The sequence below is a fragment of the Myotis brandtii genome, unplaced genomic scaffold (genome assembly GCF_000412655.1).
Source record: "Myotis brandtii unplaced genomic scaffold, ASM41265v1 scaffold112, whole genome shotgun sequence".
Taxonomy (NCBI): Eukaryota; Metazoa; Chordata; class Mammalia; order Chiroptera; family Vespertilionidae; genus Myotis; species Myotis brandtii.
The window spans coordinates 13,976,716-13,994,573 of record NW_005353838.1 but is presented as its reverse complement, the minus strand read 5'-3'; the positions used below and the strand labels follow the sequence as shown (position 1 = coordinate 13,994,573).

The window sequence follows — 17,858 nt, the reverse complement described above, 5'->3', positions numbered from 1 at the left end:
TACCCAGCAGAAGCCAGCTGTAAAGCAGTGCAAGTTGCCCTGGGTCCTTGGGGCAGCTGCAGTTTGTTAAGTTATTTTCAGATTACAGAGGGCCTGGCCTTTCATATGCAAAAGCCTCCTTGCAAGGCTTGGGCGGGCTGAGCGAGCCAGCAGTATGGCTGCTCTCAGTCCTGCCTTCAGAGGTCCTGGCAATCGCCGAGAGTGCCTCCAAGAAAAAGTTGCCCTCGAGTTCTGACTGATGCCAGACAGTCCCGTTTCTCCCGTGTGAGTCTGGGTCCCCAAAGACTCGCCCGGAACTGGAGCTCAGAGCCTGAGACTCCCTCCCGATTGAAGATGACAATCGTGTTCTCAGCCTCCAGCCCTCTCTGCATGTACCTCCGCACCTTTGTATTTACTTCAGCACCGCACCTCCTCTGAGTCTCAGTGTGCTTTTCTCTTTCCTTCTAGTTGTAGAAATTCCACTCAGCCAGCCTTCCTGTGGTTCTGGATGATGTCTGTTATGTCTTTTAGTTGTATTTTTGAAGTGGTTGTGCGAGGCAGCAATCTCTGGTGTTTACCTATGCCGCCATCTTGGTTTCTCTCTGTTTCTTTTTTTACAAGGTGTTTTTATTGCTTTTAGAGAGATAGGGAGAGCTGCCACCTGCACATCCCCTACTGGGGATCAAGCCCACAACCTAGGCATGTGCCCAGATCAGGAATCAAACCACGACCTCTCGACCTGTTGGTTGGAATGTGCATGGGGCAACACTCCAACCAACTGAGCCACATTGGCCAGGGCCCGCCTCCTTTATATCTAAGCCACCACCATCCCTCACCTGAATTAATGCAGTAGCCTTCTATCTGGTCTCCTTGCTTCCACCCTTACCCTTACCCCAAAGTCTATTCTCACCACAGCAGCAGTCTCATTATATTTGTTTTCCACCTTTTCTGAGCAAAAACCAGTTATTATAATGACCTTCAAGGCTCTGAAACATCAGCCCTCACTACCTCTTTAACCTCATTTCCTACTATTCTCTCCCCGACTCAGTTCATTTAACACTAGCCTCCTTACTCTTTTTTTTAACACCCTAGGCACACTGCCACTTCAGGGCCTTTGTGCTTGTTATTTCCTGTCTCTAACACTTTCCCCTACCTCCTTTACTTAAGTTCAGGGTTTTGGCCAAATGTTGCTTTAACCCTACCTATAGAAAGCAGAATAATGCCCTACCCCCAAGTGTCCCTGTCCTTATCCCTGGAACCTGGGAATACATTACATTATACGCAAAGGAGAATGAGGTTGCAGATAGAATTAGGCTGCTAATCGCTGTCCTTAAAATAGGGAGATTACCCTGGATTATCCAGAATGGCCCTAAGTATTCACAAGGGTCCTTAAAAGTGAGAGGGAGACATGACTAAGAGGAATGATCAGCGAGATGCAAAGTTGCTGATTTTGAAATGGAGGCAGGAGACCATAAGCAAAGAAATGTGGGCAGCCTCTAGAAGATGGAAAAGTTAAGAAAACAGATTCTCCCCTAGAGCCTCCATAAATTAACAGCCTATGATTGCCTTAACTTCAGCCCATTGAGCCCCATTTCAGACTTCCCACCTCCAGAACTGTAAAATAATTAATGTGTGTTATTTAAGCCACCTTTAAGTTTGTGGCAAGTTTTTATGGCAACAATAAAAAATTAATACACCACCCTATTAAAAACTGTAAGCCCTCACTCCCTACTCCCCTATACTGACTGTCCTCCATAAAATGTATTAGCTTCTAGCAAACTGTATAATTTACTTACTTTATTTATAAATGTAAATTCTGTAAATAAATGTAAGCTCTATAAAGGCCAGGGTTATCTATTTTGTTCAGTTTCTCAGGACCTGGTACATGATCATGTGTTCAATTATTTGCTGAATGAACATGAGATAGACTATAAATATGTAAGAAGAGTTGTGCTAATGATGATGTTGATGTGATAAAAAAATATCATTAATCTTAAACAAAAAACAAAAAACTAGGTATAACCAGTGGCTGTTAGTAGTTAATGACAGATTTATAAATATGCATTAATATCTCTCAAAACACCTTTTATTATTCACTCTTTTATGTATTCTTCTTCTTCGGAATTCCAATGGCCTTTTTTTATTACAGTTTTTGTTTACTTAGTAGACACTATCAAGTATATTTTTAAATTATTAATATTTTGAATATAATTCACATTTTACCTTTAAATTCAGAGAAGAATCAATATACAAAGTATTTTCTTTCTGAAAGAAATTACTTACATTTGGAAAAGTCTCCAAGTTTGAAATATAAAAGAAATAAAGTTGGCAATTATCAATAAAGGTCTTATATTATCTTCATTCAAAAAAGTAGAGAACGGTCTTTGGTGTTAAAAGGCACTCTTACCTGTGCCAGGAGTAGTTGTCATAACTCCAACAAGAGGACTCTGCATTACTGATATGTTTGGCTACATAAAAACAGAAGAAAAGTGTATGGTAAAAATGCAAAGTTATAACCATAACATATACACAATAAGTGCTAAAGGGCTTCATTCAATAGACCACTGAATATCTACCTTACTGGAGATGCCTATAACTAGCTCAACAATCAAACAGTACTCCCTTTATTTTTTTTAGTTGAGCAGTATTAATCGAAAATATGCTAGACCATTATCATACCATTTGTTTAAATTAAGTAAAGTCACATGTGGTAAAAAGATACTATTTTTAGTAGGAAGTAACACTGGTATTTGGTTTTAGTTCCTAAGGTACAATATTTGAACTAACCCAGGTAATGGTGATTCTTCAAATCACCGAGCTCACATAGAAAAACAGGAAGATGGCAAAATTTTATTTTTAAACAAACACAAACCATGAAGTATTATAGATTCAAATCAGTCTACACAATTAAAGACAGTATACCTCCGCTGCTACTGGTAGACAGTTAAAAATAATCAATAGTAGTTCTTTTAAATGTGAGAAAATTAAAGTAGCTAAAAGTCCTTCTATAAACAAAGACAACAATACCAAATCAAGAATGACAAGACTCTCTAGAAGTAAATATATACAGATTTTTTTTTTTTAAATCTTCACCTGAGGTTATAGACTCTCTAGAAGTAAATATATACAGATTTTTTTTTTTAAATCTTCACCTGAGGTTATTTTTCCATTGGTTTTTAGAGAGAGTGGAAAGGTGGGGGAGAGACAGAGAAACATCGATGTGAGAGACACATCAATTGGTTGCCTTCTATATATGCACCCCAACCAGGGCTGGGGATCGAGCCTGCAACCGAGGTACATGCTCTTGACCCTTCAGTCTGTGGGCCAACGCTCTATCACTGAGCCAAACTGGGGCTATAAAGATTTTTTTTAAAACAGATTCTGATCGAACTAAGGAAATCTAAAATCTAGCAACCAGATTTTATCATCTAGCATTGAGAACCAAATGTTGAAAGAATTTTAGGAGAGATACAAAATGTACTGTTCAATTCGTAATAACAACATCTTTTATCATTAGAGAGAGGTTGAGCAAAGTCTCAGGAGGCAAATCTAATTTGGGTTTTAACCTAATTATAATATTCTAACCAACTTTCAAGTCAAAAACATTCTCTACAAATTATGATTCATAGCCTTTTAAACATTTTGAACATAGCAATTACCATAAACTACCTTTCTTTTCATGTATTGTCAGAGGAGCAATGAAAACATAAACTTTAAGCCAGTGGTTCTCACACCAAACTGAACATCATATTTACTTACTAACCTTTAGAAAAATATCCCAAAACAGAATATTCCGGATTTGTTAAGTCTGGAACACTACTGTCCAAATATAACATAAGCCATATAAGCAATTTAAAATTTTATAGTAGATAAGTATATCTCAATTAAATAAAGGACTAGTCACATTTCAAGTGTCAAGAGCCAAACTTGGCTGGTGGTTACTGTACTGGAAAGTTGGGCAGGTCTAGAAGTGCTGGATAGAAAATGTAGTTGTCTAAACATAATGCATTATCTTTGCTTTGCTTGACAAGTAGGCCTAATATGCCAGGGATATCAAGCCTATAGTCAAAATTTACTGAAAGATGCTTTCTAATAAACTTTCCAACAACTATGCTATATTTTATGTAGGGAAAGGCATAAAACATTTCTCCAAAGGAAACAGCAGAAATGTCTTTATACAAAGAATGTGTCATTTTAATTGACACACTTTACTTTGTTTGCATGTCCTACTAAGCACAATAATGTGATAGGAGAGAACACATAACTGTAAAAGCTACTGAACTTCCTACTTAAAAGAAAAATCTATACTACCTTTCCAGTGACAGTCAAGAATTATCATGGTAGAATTACAAACACTGGCTCTAGATTTAAGACTGCCTAGGTTGAAAGCCTGGTTCTGCTAGACTAGCTAGCTGCCTTACAGTTGACAAATCATTTAAGCTGTAAGATCAGAGCCTGTGTACCATAGGTACTTCATCAGTATTAGACACTTTCTTGTAGTAATCAGTCCCATCAAACCAGAGACCTCTATCTTGCAAAATCTATGACTGAATACAACACCACAGAACACATATACCTACACCAAACAAAGCTTAACATACATCACCATCAGAATACCTACATCAGGAATATATTAAACTTTTCTCTTTTTAAAAAAATGTTTTCATTGATTTTGGAACGGGAGAGGGGGGAGGGGAGAAAGAGAAGAGAGAGAGAAGAGAAACATCGATCAGCTACCTCCTGCACACTCCCCACTAGGGATGGAGCCCAAACCAGCGACCTCTAGGTGCGTGGGATGACATTCAACCAACTGAGCTGCACTGGCCAGAGAGAGCAATTTCAACCTTTTTCATCATATGGCACACATAAACGAATTACTCAAATTCTGTGGCACACCAAAAAATATATTTTTGCCAATCTGACAAAAAATAGGTTTAATTTGTAAAAATAATAATAGTAATTAGCTACCCTTTTTGCTTCAAAGTGACTTTTTAAAAAATCAGATGCCTATACTTGTGTATAAGGATTTCTGGTACCAAGAATTAACCAATCGGATGTAACCTTATTATGAGACATGACCAATAAGATGAAACTCTATTATATGACTTACGTATTTATGGTTCAAAACAGGGCATTCACACTAGATGGCTACTGTTGTGTTGGCTGTTGTCATTTTTTTTATTTGACAATCTAAGGCAGGGGTCCTCAAACTTTTTAAACAGGGGGCCTAGTTCACTGTCCCTCAGACCGTTGGAGGGCCGGACTATAGTTTAAAAAAAAACTATGAACAAATTCCTATGCACACTGCACATATCTTATTTTGAAGTAAAAAAAACAAAATGGGAACAAATACAATATTTGTATTTGCATGTGGCCCGCGGGCCGTAGTTTGAGGACCCCTGAAGGGAAAAGAGGTCAGTGCCCCTGACTAAATAGTCAGGTATTGCATGTTTTAAAAATTTGGCAGCACACTGATTGAAAAATCACTGTACTATACTATCAGCTCATAAATATGCAGGAGGCAGTGTTTTTAGTAAAATTCTTAAACAGTAAATATAGCTCTAAAAGGATAGTGGTCTTATGTTAATAAAATAATTCCTAAAACAAAGATCTCAAATCATTACAAAGTACCCTACATGTGGATAAAACCCTGAATCTTCATTTGTTCTTTCACAGAATTATGTATAAATATTAAACTTTTAAAAGAATTGGAATGACTTAAACCATAAACATTTCTACATGTATATTAAGTACGTTGGGGGCATGGACAGGCAAATAAAGGCATACCTATAAAAACCACAGAATTACCTATATGAAAAAATAATCTGGAGTTCTATTACATATTTAAGTGCATTTCATGATAAACACAATTTAAGTAGATTCTATGATAAATGTCCTTAATGCTTATTCTGTGCAAAAAAGTTACACTACAACAGACTCAGAGAAAATTTCAAATTACTGACCTTCACTGTATAGCCACCTAAAAACATGAAATTATCAATTGTGGATATGAGAGAGGGTATGTGTATTACCTGTCTTCTTGAGGTTAAAGGTGTTGATCCAAGTCCTGGGCTAGAAATGTCATCATATATACTTCTAACTGGTGGAGCTCCACTTTTATCTTTATGAGCTGGTACAACTGGTTGTGGTGGTGACCCGCCTACAATGTACAAAAATAATAGGTGAGAAAACAAAGAAGCCTTCCATCTTTCTGATATGATTTTTTTAAATAATCATATTGCTATTACTATTTAATGTAATTCTCCTGACCACAATCCTGTGACTTAGTAATGATTGCTATTTAACAACTGAGGAAACTGAGAGACAGGGAGTTGCTTTGCAGAAATTGCTCAGGAGCACCTTGCTAGGAAATAAGATTTTTTAAAAATGTTTTAAAAATACTGACTTAAACTCTTGTCTCCTAGTGCTTCTCAAACTTTAATACACATGAAAGTCACCAGGAGATCTTGTTAAAATTCAAATTCTGATTCAGGAGTTGTGGGGTGGAGCCTGAGATTATGAATTTCTAATAAGTTCCTACTGATGCCAATGTGGTGATTCACAGACTGCACTTTGAATAAAAGGTTCCAGAATAAGTAAATAGAAATTTTAGTTTTTAGTAAATACATGTAACTTTTTCTTCTCTAGAAAATGCTTATTTAGCATTTCAGCACAAAACTTGATCCTATTTTTCACTTGAAAGTAGGCATTAAACAACTCCAGTCTGTATAGATTAAATATTATCCCATAATGTGGAATTTGTCAAAATTAAACAGATCCCATTGATGTTTCTCATAGTAAAAAGAGATTTAAGTACATAATAAAGATATTTAAAAAAGAACCAATTTTTAGAGACATAAAAATCTCTATAAGTCTTTATAGAGATGTCTTTATAAGTCAGAGAATCAGCAATGCCAAGCAGTGAAGCAGCCCGTGTCCTCTGTAAGACTAATGATGGAGCCTAGACAGTACAGCATAAGCTATTTAGAGGACAGACTACAGAACAGGACTGACCTGGGCTTTACCCTCCTGCTCTGTCACTTAGTAACATGTGAGTTTCAGCAATTTCTTCATTGCATTTAGCCTCAGTTTCCTCTTGAAAAATTGAGATACTACCTACCCCTCAAGATTGATGAAAAAATAACAAAATACTTAGCATACTTCCTAGCTCTTAAGTACCCAATATATGGTAGCTACAATATTAACACATTTGAAAAATATATACCAAAAAATATATATACCCAAAATCTGTCCAGAATGTTTTTAAGTTAATTACTTCAAATATAATTTATAATTCCCTCTGATCTTTTACATATATATAAATAATATAACCACTTTAAACAAAATAATACCTTAAAGGCAATTAAAGTAAGAAGAGTTTATCTTTAAATATCTATGATAAGAATATTAGCTCACATTTGGAATTCAATGATTTTTGTAGCTAATTCTCACTACTCATAGTCAAAACTTCAGTTATCTTTTAAAATATTTCTTTGTTAAAGGCATCCTATGGAATCAAGAAACTTGAGAGAGACCAAGATGGCGGCATAGGTAAACACCGCAGAATAATTCCCTCTGATCTTTTACATATATATAAATAATATAACCACTTTAAACAAAATAATACCTTAAAGGCAATTAAAGTAAGAAGAGTTTATCTTTAAATATCTATGATAAGAATATTAGCTCACATTTGGAATTCAATGATTTTTGTAGCTAATTCTCACTACTCATAGTCAAAACTTCAGTTATCTTTTAAAATATTTCTTTGTTAAAGGCATCCTATGAAAGATATACGTGGTATTTAGGCAATAACGTTTTGCGCTGACGATTTACATAGCCTGTGTAAAAAGTTTCCCCAGTTTGTGAAGTCCTTTCACTAAACATACTATAAAAGAGAACCTTAAATAACTCTGACTAGAAGTAGAATTCTTATTTACCAATTTTCAAATTACACTTGGTTTGACTGAATATTTGCTATTATTATATTTAAGATTAATTTAGTTGAATTCAGCTGAAGTTAAACAACCATATTCCTTCCTACCCGCACACACATACTTTACCGTATCTGAAAAAGGGATGATTGATAAAAAAATTGATCTTGGCATTTTATCATATTTGTTCTTTTTTCTTAGTGGTACTTAAAATAATGGTAAGTTTTAAAATCAATGGCATCTTAGATCGGATAAAATGTAATATGCATATTTTTTAATGGGTGGTTCTTAGAATTATAATACAGTGGTCCCCCCCTTACTGAGATTTTGGTACCTGTACTTTTAGTTACCTGCAGTCTGGAAATATTAAATGGAAAATTCTAAAAATAAGCAATTCATAAGTTTTAAATTGCGCCAGTGACATGATAAAATCTCACATTATCCAGACTGAAACGTGGACCATCCCTTTGTCCAATGTATCCCAGCTGTACGAAGTTAATAAGATATTTTGAGAGAGAGAACCACATGCAGCATTTATTATAATTGTTCTATTTTATTGTGTTATTGTTAATTTCTTACTTTACCTAATTTACAAACTTTAGCATAGATATGTATTTATAGGAAAAAAACATAGTATATCCAAGGTTTGATACTATCTGTGTTTTCAGGCACCCACTGGGGACTTGGAACTTAACCCCTGAGGATAAGGGTAGGGGCTACTGTAGTTTATACTGCTTACACCTCTATTCTTAGAATCCTATATTAAAAAATAGAGCTATTTACTTAATGCTTTAAATTAATAAATGGGTTGACAAAAGTGAATGCTGCACCATTACTCTCTTGAAAATTCTACTACATATACTGACATTACTATGAAACTATTTTAGGTAATTTACTTACCTGCTATTAAAGGTGATCTCATTTCCATTACTCCTACTGAAGGGCCACTAATTGATCGAGGTTGTGGAGTCACTGGCGCTGGCAAATCCCCCATTAAAAATCCAGGTAAGAACTGGGCATTAACCCCTGGTTTTGGAGACGTGGGTGAACCCAGCATCATTGGTTCAGATCCTAAACGAATCAGAAATAAAATAAGGACTTTAATGTTATAATAGCTAACAAAAAGATGCAAGTATCTAGCATAAGTTTGAAAATCTAATCAATATTGTTAATTACTAAAAAACCATAGTTGAATTTATTATTTTAAAAACCAATAAAATTATTTCTAGAAAACTGTAAGAGTATTTTGTATTAACAATATTAATCTTTGACAACTGTTTTCATTAACATTTCACAGGTTTAAGAATCAACACTTATTTTTAAATTTAAGAATTTAAGTTTTTTAAAGCAAAATGTTTATTGAAGGTACATTCCAAATAAGGAGTGGGCCAGTCAAGAGAGAGGAGAGAGAGAGAGAGAAAGAGAGAGAGAGAGAGAGAGAGAGAGAGAATGGACCCGAATTTCTGGGTTTAAAAAAAAAGAATTTTAGTTTAAAATATATATTTTTAAAAATCCCTAATACATACAGGAAAACTTTCCATTTCTGGGTCAGCTACTATGCAACAACCAAAACAAGGACAAGGTACACAAGTTACTTACACAAATCAAACACAATGTTTAGCTTACTCTATGTCCCATTTTTTCTTCCTTACACACAAAAACTGTAAATATTTTTTGTAATAAAAGTATAATCATGTATACATTAGAGCACATATGAGATAATAGTAATGATTAGCATCCCAACTAAGAAACATATTTAAGATATTTGAAAAGGTATTTTTTGGATTTTAAAAAATAATTTATTTTAAAAATATGAATAATCCATAAGTATCCCTGATATAAATCCAATTTAAAAAGAGAACAGATACTTCACAATCATCATTTCAAAATTAGTTTTCACAATTTACAGGGTAGGTATTATTATTCCCATTATGGAGATAAGGAAGCTATAACTTAATTCTAATTTCGAAGCAAAATAGTACAATAAGAAAAACATGGGCTCTGGAGTCAGAGATCTGCGTTCAAGTGTCTCAGCAAAATGGGCATAATCGTATCACCCATTCACAGAGTTTTGATTAGAATTATAGCAAGTGAAGCGCTTGGCCCAGTACTGAATATATAGCAAATGTTCAGCAAATATTAGTTATTATTATAACAGTATTTCATAATAGCCAAAACTGAGTGACAAATGTATAAATGAAGAATATGCAATTTCTACTTATGAAAATTTAATTTTCAACTATGTGACAAGCCTAAATGTGATTCATGGCACTTAGAAATAGCAAACGTTTTGTATGTTATTTATATGATCTTTATTAACTATTACTTAACTTCTAAACAGCCTCAAAAATGTGTTTCTTGCTATCCAAATGCTGCCACGTTTATGCTTCCTCTTATATCTTGTTATAACAGACCTAGATATTAGCAATGCAAGTGCATAAAAGAGGAAAAAGGCAAAGTAATTCAGGAAAAAGATAAAGCAAATACTGAAATAAGGCAGAAAGAACTATAATTACATTGTAATTATTTTCAAATGCTAGTTACTATGTTACTATGATACTATTACATATTTCCAAAGAACAAACACTAAAGTCAAACCAAAAGCATTTTCTGAACAGATATTCAGTAATAAAAGTTTTAAGTAGCACCATCTACCTTCACTCTCCCATTTAACAAAAGAAAAAAAATATATAGCAATTGTAACAAGTCAAAAAAAAGTTCTGATATTATGTGGATCTATATGGTGATACGGTAGAAAGCACTAGAGTAAGGGCACAAAGAACTCTATCAGACTGTCACTAACCACCCTTCAGGCTAAATTTCACTTAAAGAGGGAGCTAGCTTCCATTTCAGTCTGTATTGCTAAAATAAGTACCGTCGTCTTATTCAGTAGCACTGTTGATTGAAGTAACGCTTATTTTTTTAAATACATTTTTATTCATTTGAGAGAGGAAGGGGAGGAAGAGAGAGATAGAAACATCAATGATGAGAGAGAATCATTGATCGGCTGCCTTCTGCACGCCCCACACTGGGGGTCGAGCCCACAACCGGGCATGACCGGAATTGAACCCGGGACCCTTCAGTCCGCAGTTCTATCCACAGAGGCAAACCAGCTAGGGCATAACGCTTACTTTTAATATGCCACTAGGTTCTGGGAAAATGTTTATTCCTCACCTAGAATATCTGCAATATGAGGACTTGAACATGTAATATCAGCAAATGTCAGATCTCTGATTAGACAATAAACAGGGAAGGGTTTGGTTTATTCACATTTGTAACCCCAAGAAATATGCACTCGAAAAATTTTTTGAGTAGAAAACTGTAGAACTAGAGCAGTTTTCTGACCTCTAACATAATGCAAAACACAAATACGTAGGCCAACACCTGTACATAAATTTAAATGTAGCAGAGTACGTATTTGCACTATTATACACTTCGTTTTTTATGAATAATACTGAAACAGTTCACGTTACTCTATTCTAAAAAGAAACTTATTTTGCAGTAACATGCAAAGCATTATACCATTCCAATCTAAAACAACAACAAAAAAACAAAACACCCCCACAAAAACTCATTCTGCAGATGCATAACACGCTTGCTCTCTTTCCAAACTCAGAAAGTTTGTAACCTAATTTTCGAATATGTCTCTATAGTAAACGGTTTGTTTAAAAAATTTCCACAGGTCTCACAAGTTCCCAAACTCGGCAGACAAAAAGGAAATCGACATCCTGTGGGGGTTTTTTAGATTTTTTTAAACATATTTCCGCAATGGGAATGAACTTTTAAAAATTCATTACTTGATTGACCTGAGGAAAAGACCTACAACACTGGGCCCCTTTCCCAAGACGAAGGCCGGGAATAAGGTGCGAACTCCGGGCTTCCTTTATTCAGGCCACATCTCGATGGGTGCCATCGTCTGGTTTATTACCGTCGCACGACTCAAGCTCCTTCAATCAAACAGATTCCCCGGCAAAGGCCAGGAGAGGGGTGAAATCCAGCAGGAACAACAAGCGCAGGCGACCCAGGAGCGGTGCTAGGCAACCACACCGCGGGGCACCGCCCACCCCCACCCACGTGTAGGCGGGTAGGTCCCTTCCTACCGACAATGCCCGGATCCTGTCTAGGACGCGGGGGGTGAGTGGCTCAGGTACTTGCACGTCCGGCGGGCTGCCGTTAAGGGGGCACAAAACGGGCGGCCCGAGGGCTCCCCCTTCGAGACGGAAACTAGCAGGCGAGAGCCTGATGGCTCCGGCCTTTCAGTTCTGCCCGCTTCCAGGCCTGCGGCGGGGATCGCAGTGCCAGCGAGGAAGGGCAGCTTTTCACTTACCCAACGTGGTTGCCTGGGGTTCCACGGCAAAGGCTGCCATCGCGGCGGCGGCGGCTACACTTCGCTCCGAACCCTCCCGATTTTCAAAAAATGGCGGAAAGTCTCCCGCGGGTAGGGGCGCGCTGCCTTACGGAGTGACGTCATTTCCGGATATGCGCCGTCCTGACGCTCCGGGAGCCGGAGCCGTCCTTTTGGAATAGGGCAAAGGTCTCTGCGCAGACTCAGCAGCTCCCAGGAGCTCCCTGGGAAGGTGGGAACCTGCGTGGGAACTACGGTTCTCGGGATGCTTCTGCTCACGCCCTGAGTCTCCTGATGTTTGGTGTTTGAGTTTCAGAGACGCACGAGTCCTGTTATTCGTGGTTTCTTAACTAGCGTGAGCTTCCCCAAGACTCTGTCATCGGTCAGCTTTTCCGAGTAACACCTGGAAAAGTTGGCTTGGAGAAGCAGTTGGTGCCCTTCCCAATGTCGTTTTCTGGGTTTAGTGCGTGAAGCTCATTCTCCGCGCATATTTGCTACCGTCGCTATGCCATTTTTTAAAATGTTGTGTTATATAGACACAATTTTACAATAGAGCATAATTGGTGCTTGCTGTTTTCTTACATACAAAATATGGTAAATAATGCAAGAGAGGAAATAATGGGAGCTAACAGTCAACAAACACCCGTGCACCCACCGTACCGCGGAATCCTCCCCATAGGATCCCGACTGTCCTCCTGACCTCCCCGCCCCAACTTTCTGCTTTTCTTTAGAGCGTATTCGAATATCACACACACACACATATTCTATGTATGTGCGCGCAAAAATAAATTGTTTAGTTTTACTCACTTGCTAGCTTTATAAAAGTGATGTGCTACGTGTATATATTGTGGGATGTTCTCTGGTTCATACCAAACTGATTATCCTCAAAATAACCCACCCATCCTCCCTCACTGTTTCCTCTGGGATTTCCTGAAATCCAAATCCAGCAAGAATTTTGTAATTTGAGTGAGGCAATAACAGTTACAGCGATAAACGGAAAGTTCCCAAAGATCAAAATTTAAAACCACTTAGATGAGTTGTCTCTCTTTTTTTACAGGTGTATGGGTTGATGTGTCCCCAAAAGATATGTTCAAGTCCTAACCTTCAGTACCTGTGAATGTGACCTTATTTGGAAATAGAGTGTTGGCAGATGTAATCAAGTTCAGACGAGGTCATACTGAATTACCTCAAAGTTGGCAGCTTAAACCAACACAAATCTATCTTTTTCAATTCTGGGTGCCAGAAATCTGAAATGAGTTTTATGGGGCTAATTTCAAGGTGTCAGCAAGACTGGTTTCTTCTGGTGGCTCTAGGAGAGAATGTTTTCTTGCCTTTTCTAATTTCTGGAGGCTAACCATATTTCCTGGCTCTTAGAGGCTCTGTCCTCCCCCTTCAAAGCCAGCTGAGTAGCATCTATGTCTCTGACACTGCTTCTCTCTATTTCTGTCATCACATGGCCTCCTTGTGAGTAAAATCTTCCTCTGCCTCCCTCTTAGAAGGACATTATTAGTAATTACATTTAGAGCCTACTCATACAATCCAGGATAATCTTACCATTCCAATGTCTAGTGGTGGTGATTAAGTTAATAATTACATCATAAATGAGCCTTTACTGTGTAAGAAAACACTCATAAAGGATCCAGAGGTTAGCGTGGGAACATCTTTTGAGGGCTATCATTCAGCCCACCACACCCAGCAATTCCCTTTTTAGAATTAAGGTCGCAAGAAAGGTTCACCAATGAAGGAATTTCTATATAAATGTTTATCTAGCCAAGCAAAACAACATTATGTACCTGTTAAAAAAGTTCAGTTGCTTGGAGTGTTGTCTCATGCACCAAGAAGGTTGTGGGTTCGATCCCTGGGCGGGGCACCCCCTCAGCTATGTGAGGACACAGCAACAAGACTACCATATGTGAACCAGGAAGCCAGCTCTCGCCAGACACCAAATCTGCTGGTGCCTTGATGTTGGACTTCCCAACCTCCAGACTCTGAGAAATAAATTTCTGTTGTTTATAAGTCACCCAGTCTGTGGTATTCCATTATAACAGCCCAAACAGACTGAGGCAGGAGGGTAGGAATGTCCAAAATATACAAATCCACTAATTGTAATTTGCATTATCTGATCTCTATAAATAATGACCAAAGCTATGTCTTTATAAATTAAAATAAATATTACATTTGGAAACATGTTTTTTCCTAATCATTTCATTACAGTAAACAACTGGCAGAAAAGGGGCAGCCAAATACCAAAAGAAGCATCAGTTTAGCTGCTGATTCGCCTGTTATCTTTTACTCAATTAAATGGTTCTTATTACCCATTGAAAGTGAAAAAGTAACATCAAAACTTATATAACCTGGGGAGGAATGCATCAATATTTTTTCTTTCATCCTCCCTCCCTTCTAATAAGCAATTTTTTGAATGCCTACTATGGGATACACCTGGTATAGATAAACATCACAGTAAATGATGTTTATCTATACCAAAATCCTCATGGGAGCCCAAGTTTTGATGAGGAAAACAATAAAATAAGTATATAGAATTTTGGTGATAATTAGGGCTATGCCATATATAAAACAAGAAAGCTGGATAAAAATGTTAGAGATGGGAACAATTTTAAACAAGGTGATTAGAGAAGGCTTTACCAAGAAGGTAACACTTGATGTTTCTGGGGGAAAGTGTCCCAGGTGGAGGTAACAGCAGATAATGAAGTGGAACCTTGATTATGCATTTTCAAGGAATGCACAGCCAAGAGGCCAGTTTGGTTAAAACAGGGAGAGCGAGGGAGAAAGCAGTGGGCAATGAGTATGTCAGAGAAGTAATGATGTGTGAAGTGGTAGGTGGGTGCTGGATGATGTCTGACTTATCTCAATGATGTCATGGTTAGAATTTTCAAGTAGTTTAACTTGAGAATAATTCAGGATCTTCTCCTGACTTAAAATACTAGGATGTTCTATTGTATTTTCAATGCCAATTTATCCACTGTAATGCCAATTATAATATCTTACTTTAGCTTTTCATTTCTTAAAGTGGCTGGAGCAAATAAATCTTTATAGAACTTAAACATTTATATTGCAAAGTGTATAATTTTGTATCCTGTCAACAGATATTTGAACCCAGAATTTGACAACAGTTGTTAAATCTTTTAAAACAAATAACCTCAAAGAAATAAAGGTATTAAGGGGAAATAATACAATTTATTATTTTATTAAAGTATTTCAATACTTGGAAACAATAAAGAGTACATTATAAATACAGCTACAAAATAAGTCAAGCTTCACTTGAAATAGAAAAGTTTACGTTACTTTAAAAGTATACCAATGGAAACAACCACAAATTTGTTAACTGCAAATGCCATTGTATGTATTGCAAGAATATAAAACTTTAAAATCTTCTGGTTTAAATTCTTAAATAACTACTGAGTAACTAAATATGTTCAGGATCCTTTGGGCAGAAAAATCAACTTTTTAAAATATGTTGCTTTCAGAGAGAGGAAGGGAGAGAGAGAGAGAGAAACATCAATGAGAGAGAATCATTGATTGGCTGCCTCCTGCACTGGGGACCAAGCCCGCAACCCAGGCATGAGTCCTGACCGGAATCCAACCATGACCTCCTGGTTCATGGGTCCATGCTCAACCACTGAGCCACACAGGCCAGGCTGCAATAACAATTTTCAAATACTATACTCCATATCCTTTGAAATCTTTAAGTTAATATAATGGTCTAAATTTTGTCCAAAGGAACTTAAGAAAAAGATTTCTTCAGTTTTCCAAAAATTTAAATATTTAGTGGTTTTCAGTTCAAACTATATGACATCACAAACTTATATTAAAGCACAAAGTCAGCAAAACATTCAAAAAAATATTAACTTCAAATAAATAGAATTTTATCATATATCCCAGTACCATTTTTCTGCTCATCTTTCTCAAGTTGCTAGGAAGGCTCTATTATTTCTTTCCAATGTTTAAAAACAAATGATACTTTCATTTCCTCTTTCCTTTAAAAAAATGGTAGAAAATTCTATTTTAAAATAGAGGTTAAAACTCCTTAAAATATTATTCCCTTTCCTTCAAAACAGATGTATATTTGGTATATATTTTTAAATGTATAATACAAGAGATAAAGAATTATAATGGTAACATTCCTTTTTATAAATAATCAGGTGTGACAGAGTGACATATCCATGGAAAACACAATAAAAATACTATATACATATTTCCCAGCATTGCCTTCCATAGTACCCCTAATTTAAAAGAGTGAGTTACATTTGTTGATCTATTTTAGATATAGCAAACTGCTATCATTTAAGATAAAATAAAACAGATGCTCAAAGCACTTCTGTAGATGATACAGAAGATATGCGCTTGCACCATAACCAGATCACTACAGGCAACAGCTAAGCACACAAAATACAGACATAAGTAATACACTACCCATTATGAACCAGTTCTATTCAGGCTTCAGGTTACAACATTTAATGGCTGAAAACTAAATAGCACCTAGCAAAAGAAAATGTGTTTAAATAAATGTTTTCATGTGAATGGAAAAGGTTCACCCTGCAAACCCTCAGCAATACTGACTACAGAGACAACATCAGTCTCATATTTAAGAGGATTCTGTCTGCCTTGGTTGGCTTCAGACAACTCACTGTAGGTTGATTACATTTATACTGCTTCTCAACAGAAGCAGAGTTCATAGTTTTGCACGTGATAGCATCTTATCAAGCTATAAGCAGTCTCGAGACATAATTTGCATTTATCACGCCTGTTTGCTCCTGGCAGCACAGGAAGGCCTACTTTCTCAAATGCACAGCTGGGCTCAATGAGCACTTTCCAACTTACATATGGCAGTATACTAGCTCTCTAGAATATGTATTTAAGAAGAGTTGACTTTCTTAATAAAATCTTAATGGCTATGATATTTTCTAAGTCATGAAAGGTTGCTTGAAAGCTATTGAATAAATCATTTTATAATTATATTAATTTTAAGTACATTTTATTTTGAATAAGTCAAAGAATATCTTTAAGCAAATTTATAATGTGGAGGACAGCCTTGCCAATATGGAGACTTTATTTTTAAAAAACAAACCATTCAAAGCCTCTGGCCAGAGGTAACATTATAAATAATTTTAGGCTTTCTAACAATATATTTAAAATTTCTTATAAAGCCATAATCCTTGTTTCCTTAAAATATGTTATCTAGTAGAATATTGAACTAGAAAACAGATCATTGAACAAATGACAACTAAAAAACAAATTTTCAGTACAAAATGTTTTTCCACAGATCTAAGAAGATAAAAAAATTATGCCTGGGACCCAAAAAACAGAATGCTAGGGACCCAAGATGAAAAACACACAATGCAAGAGACTAGATCACCTAATTAAAGAACCATAAGCTCACAATAATGTATGAGAAAAAAATCTACACAAAAACTTATAAATAAATGCAGGGTATATAATTAAATTTTAAAAATCAAAATAAAAAGTGGGTACAAAAGGACATAAAAATTTTGTGAATACTGTAACCACTATGTAAATATTGTGTAAACCTTCACATTTTGGTTACTTCCTTTGGAAGGTTTACAGTATTGATTGTTGTTTTT

The 17,858-nt window shown here is 36.2% G+C and overlaps 1 protein-coding gene across 4 annotated transcripts in view; it reads right to left on the bottom strand.

Moving 5' to 3' along the window:
• Window positions 1-12,351, bottom strand: part of NUP35 (nucleoporin 35kDa) — a 27,630-nt gene extending 15,279 nt beyond the window's left edge. The window contains exons 1-5 of one of the 4 annotated variants that reach the window (XM_014546569.1): window positions 12,241-12,351; window positions 8,814-8,984; window positions 6,012-6,139; window positions 2,387-2,447; window positions 2,263-2,274 (exon numbers count right to left, since the gene is read on the bottom strand). In XM_014546569.1, coding sequence (XP_014402055.1) covers window positions 2,263-2,274; window positions 2,387-2,447; window positions 6,012-6,139; window positions 8,814-8,984; window positions 12,241-12,280 — 412 coding nt within the window. In that variant the 5' untranslated portion in view covers window positions 12,281-12,351. Of the gene's footprint in view, window positions 1-2,262; window positions 2,275-2,386; window positions 2,448-2,766; window positions 2,798-3,738; window positions 3,799-6,011; window positions 6,140-8,813; window positions 8,985-10,243; window positions 10,328-12,240 lie in introns of those variants that run through there. The other 3 variants (XM_014546578.1, XM_005857664.2, XM_014546583.1) reach the window with 3 other exon arrangements.
• Between the last annotated feature and the right edge of the window lie 5,507 nt (window positions 12,352-17,858).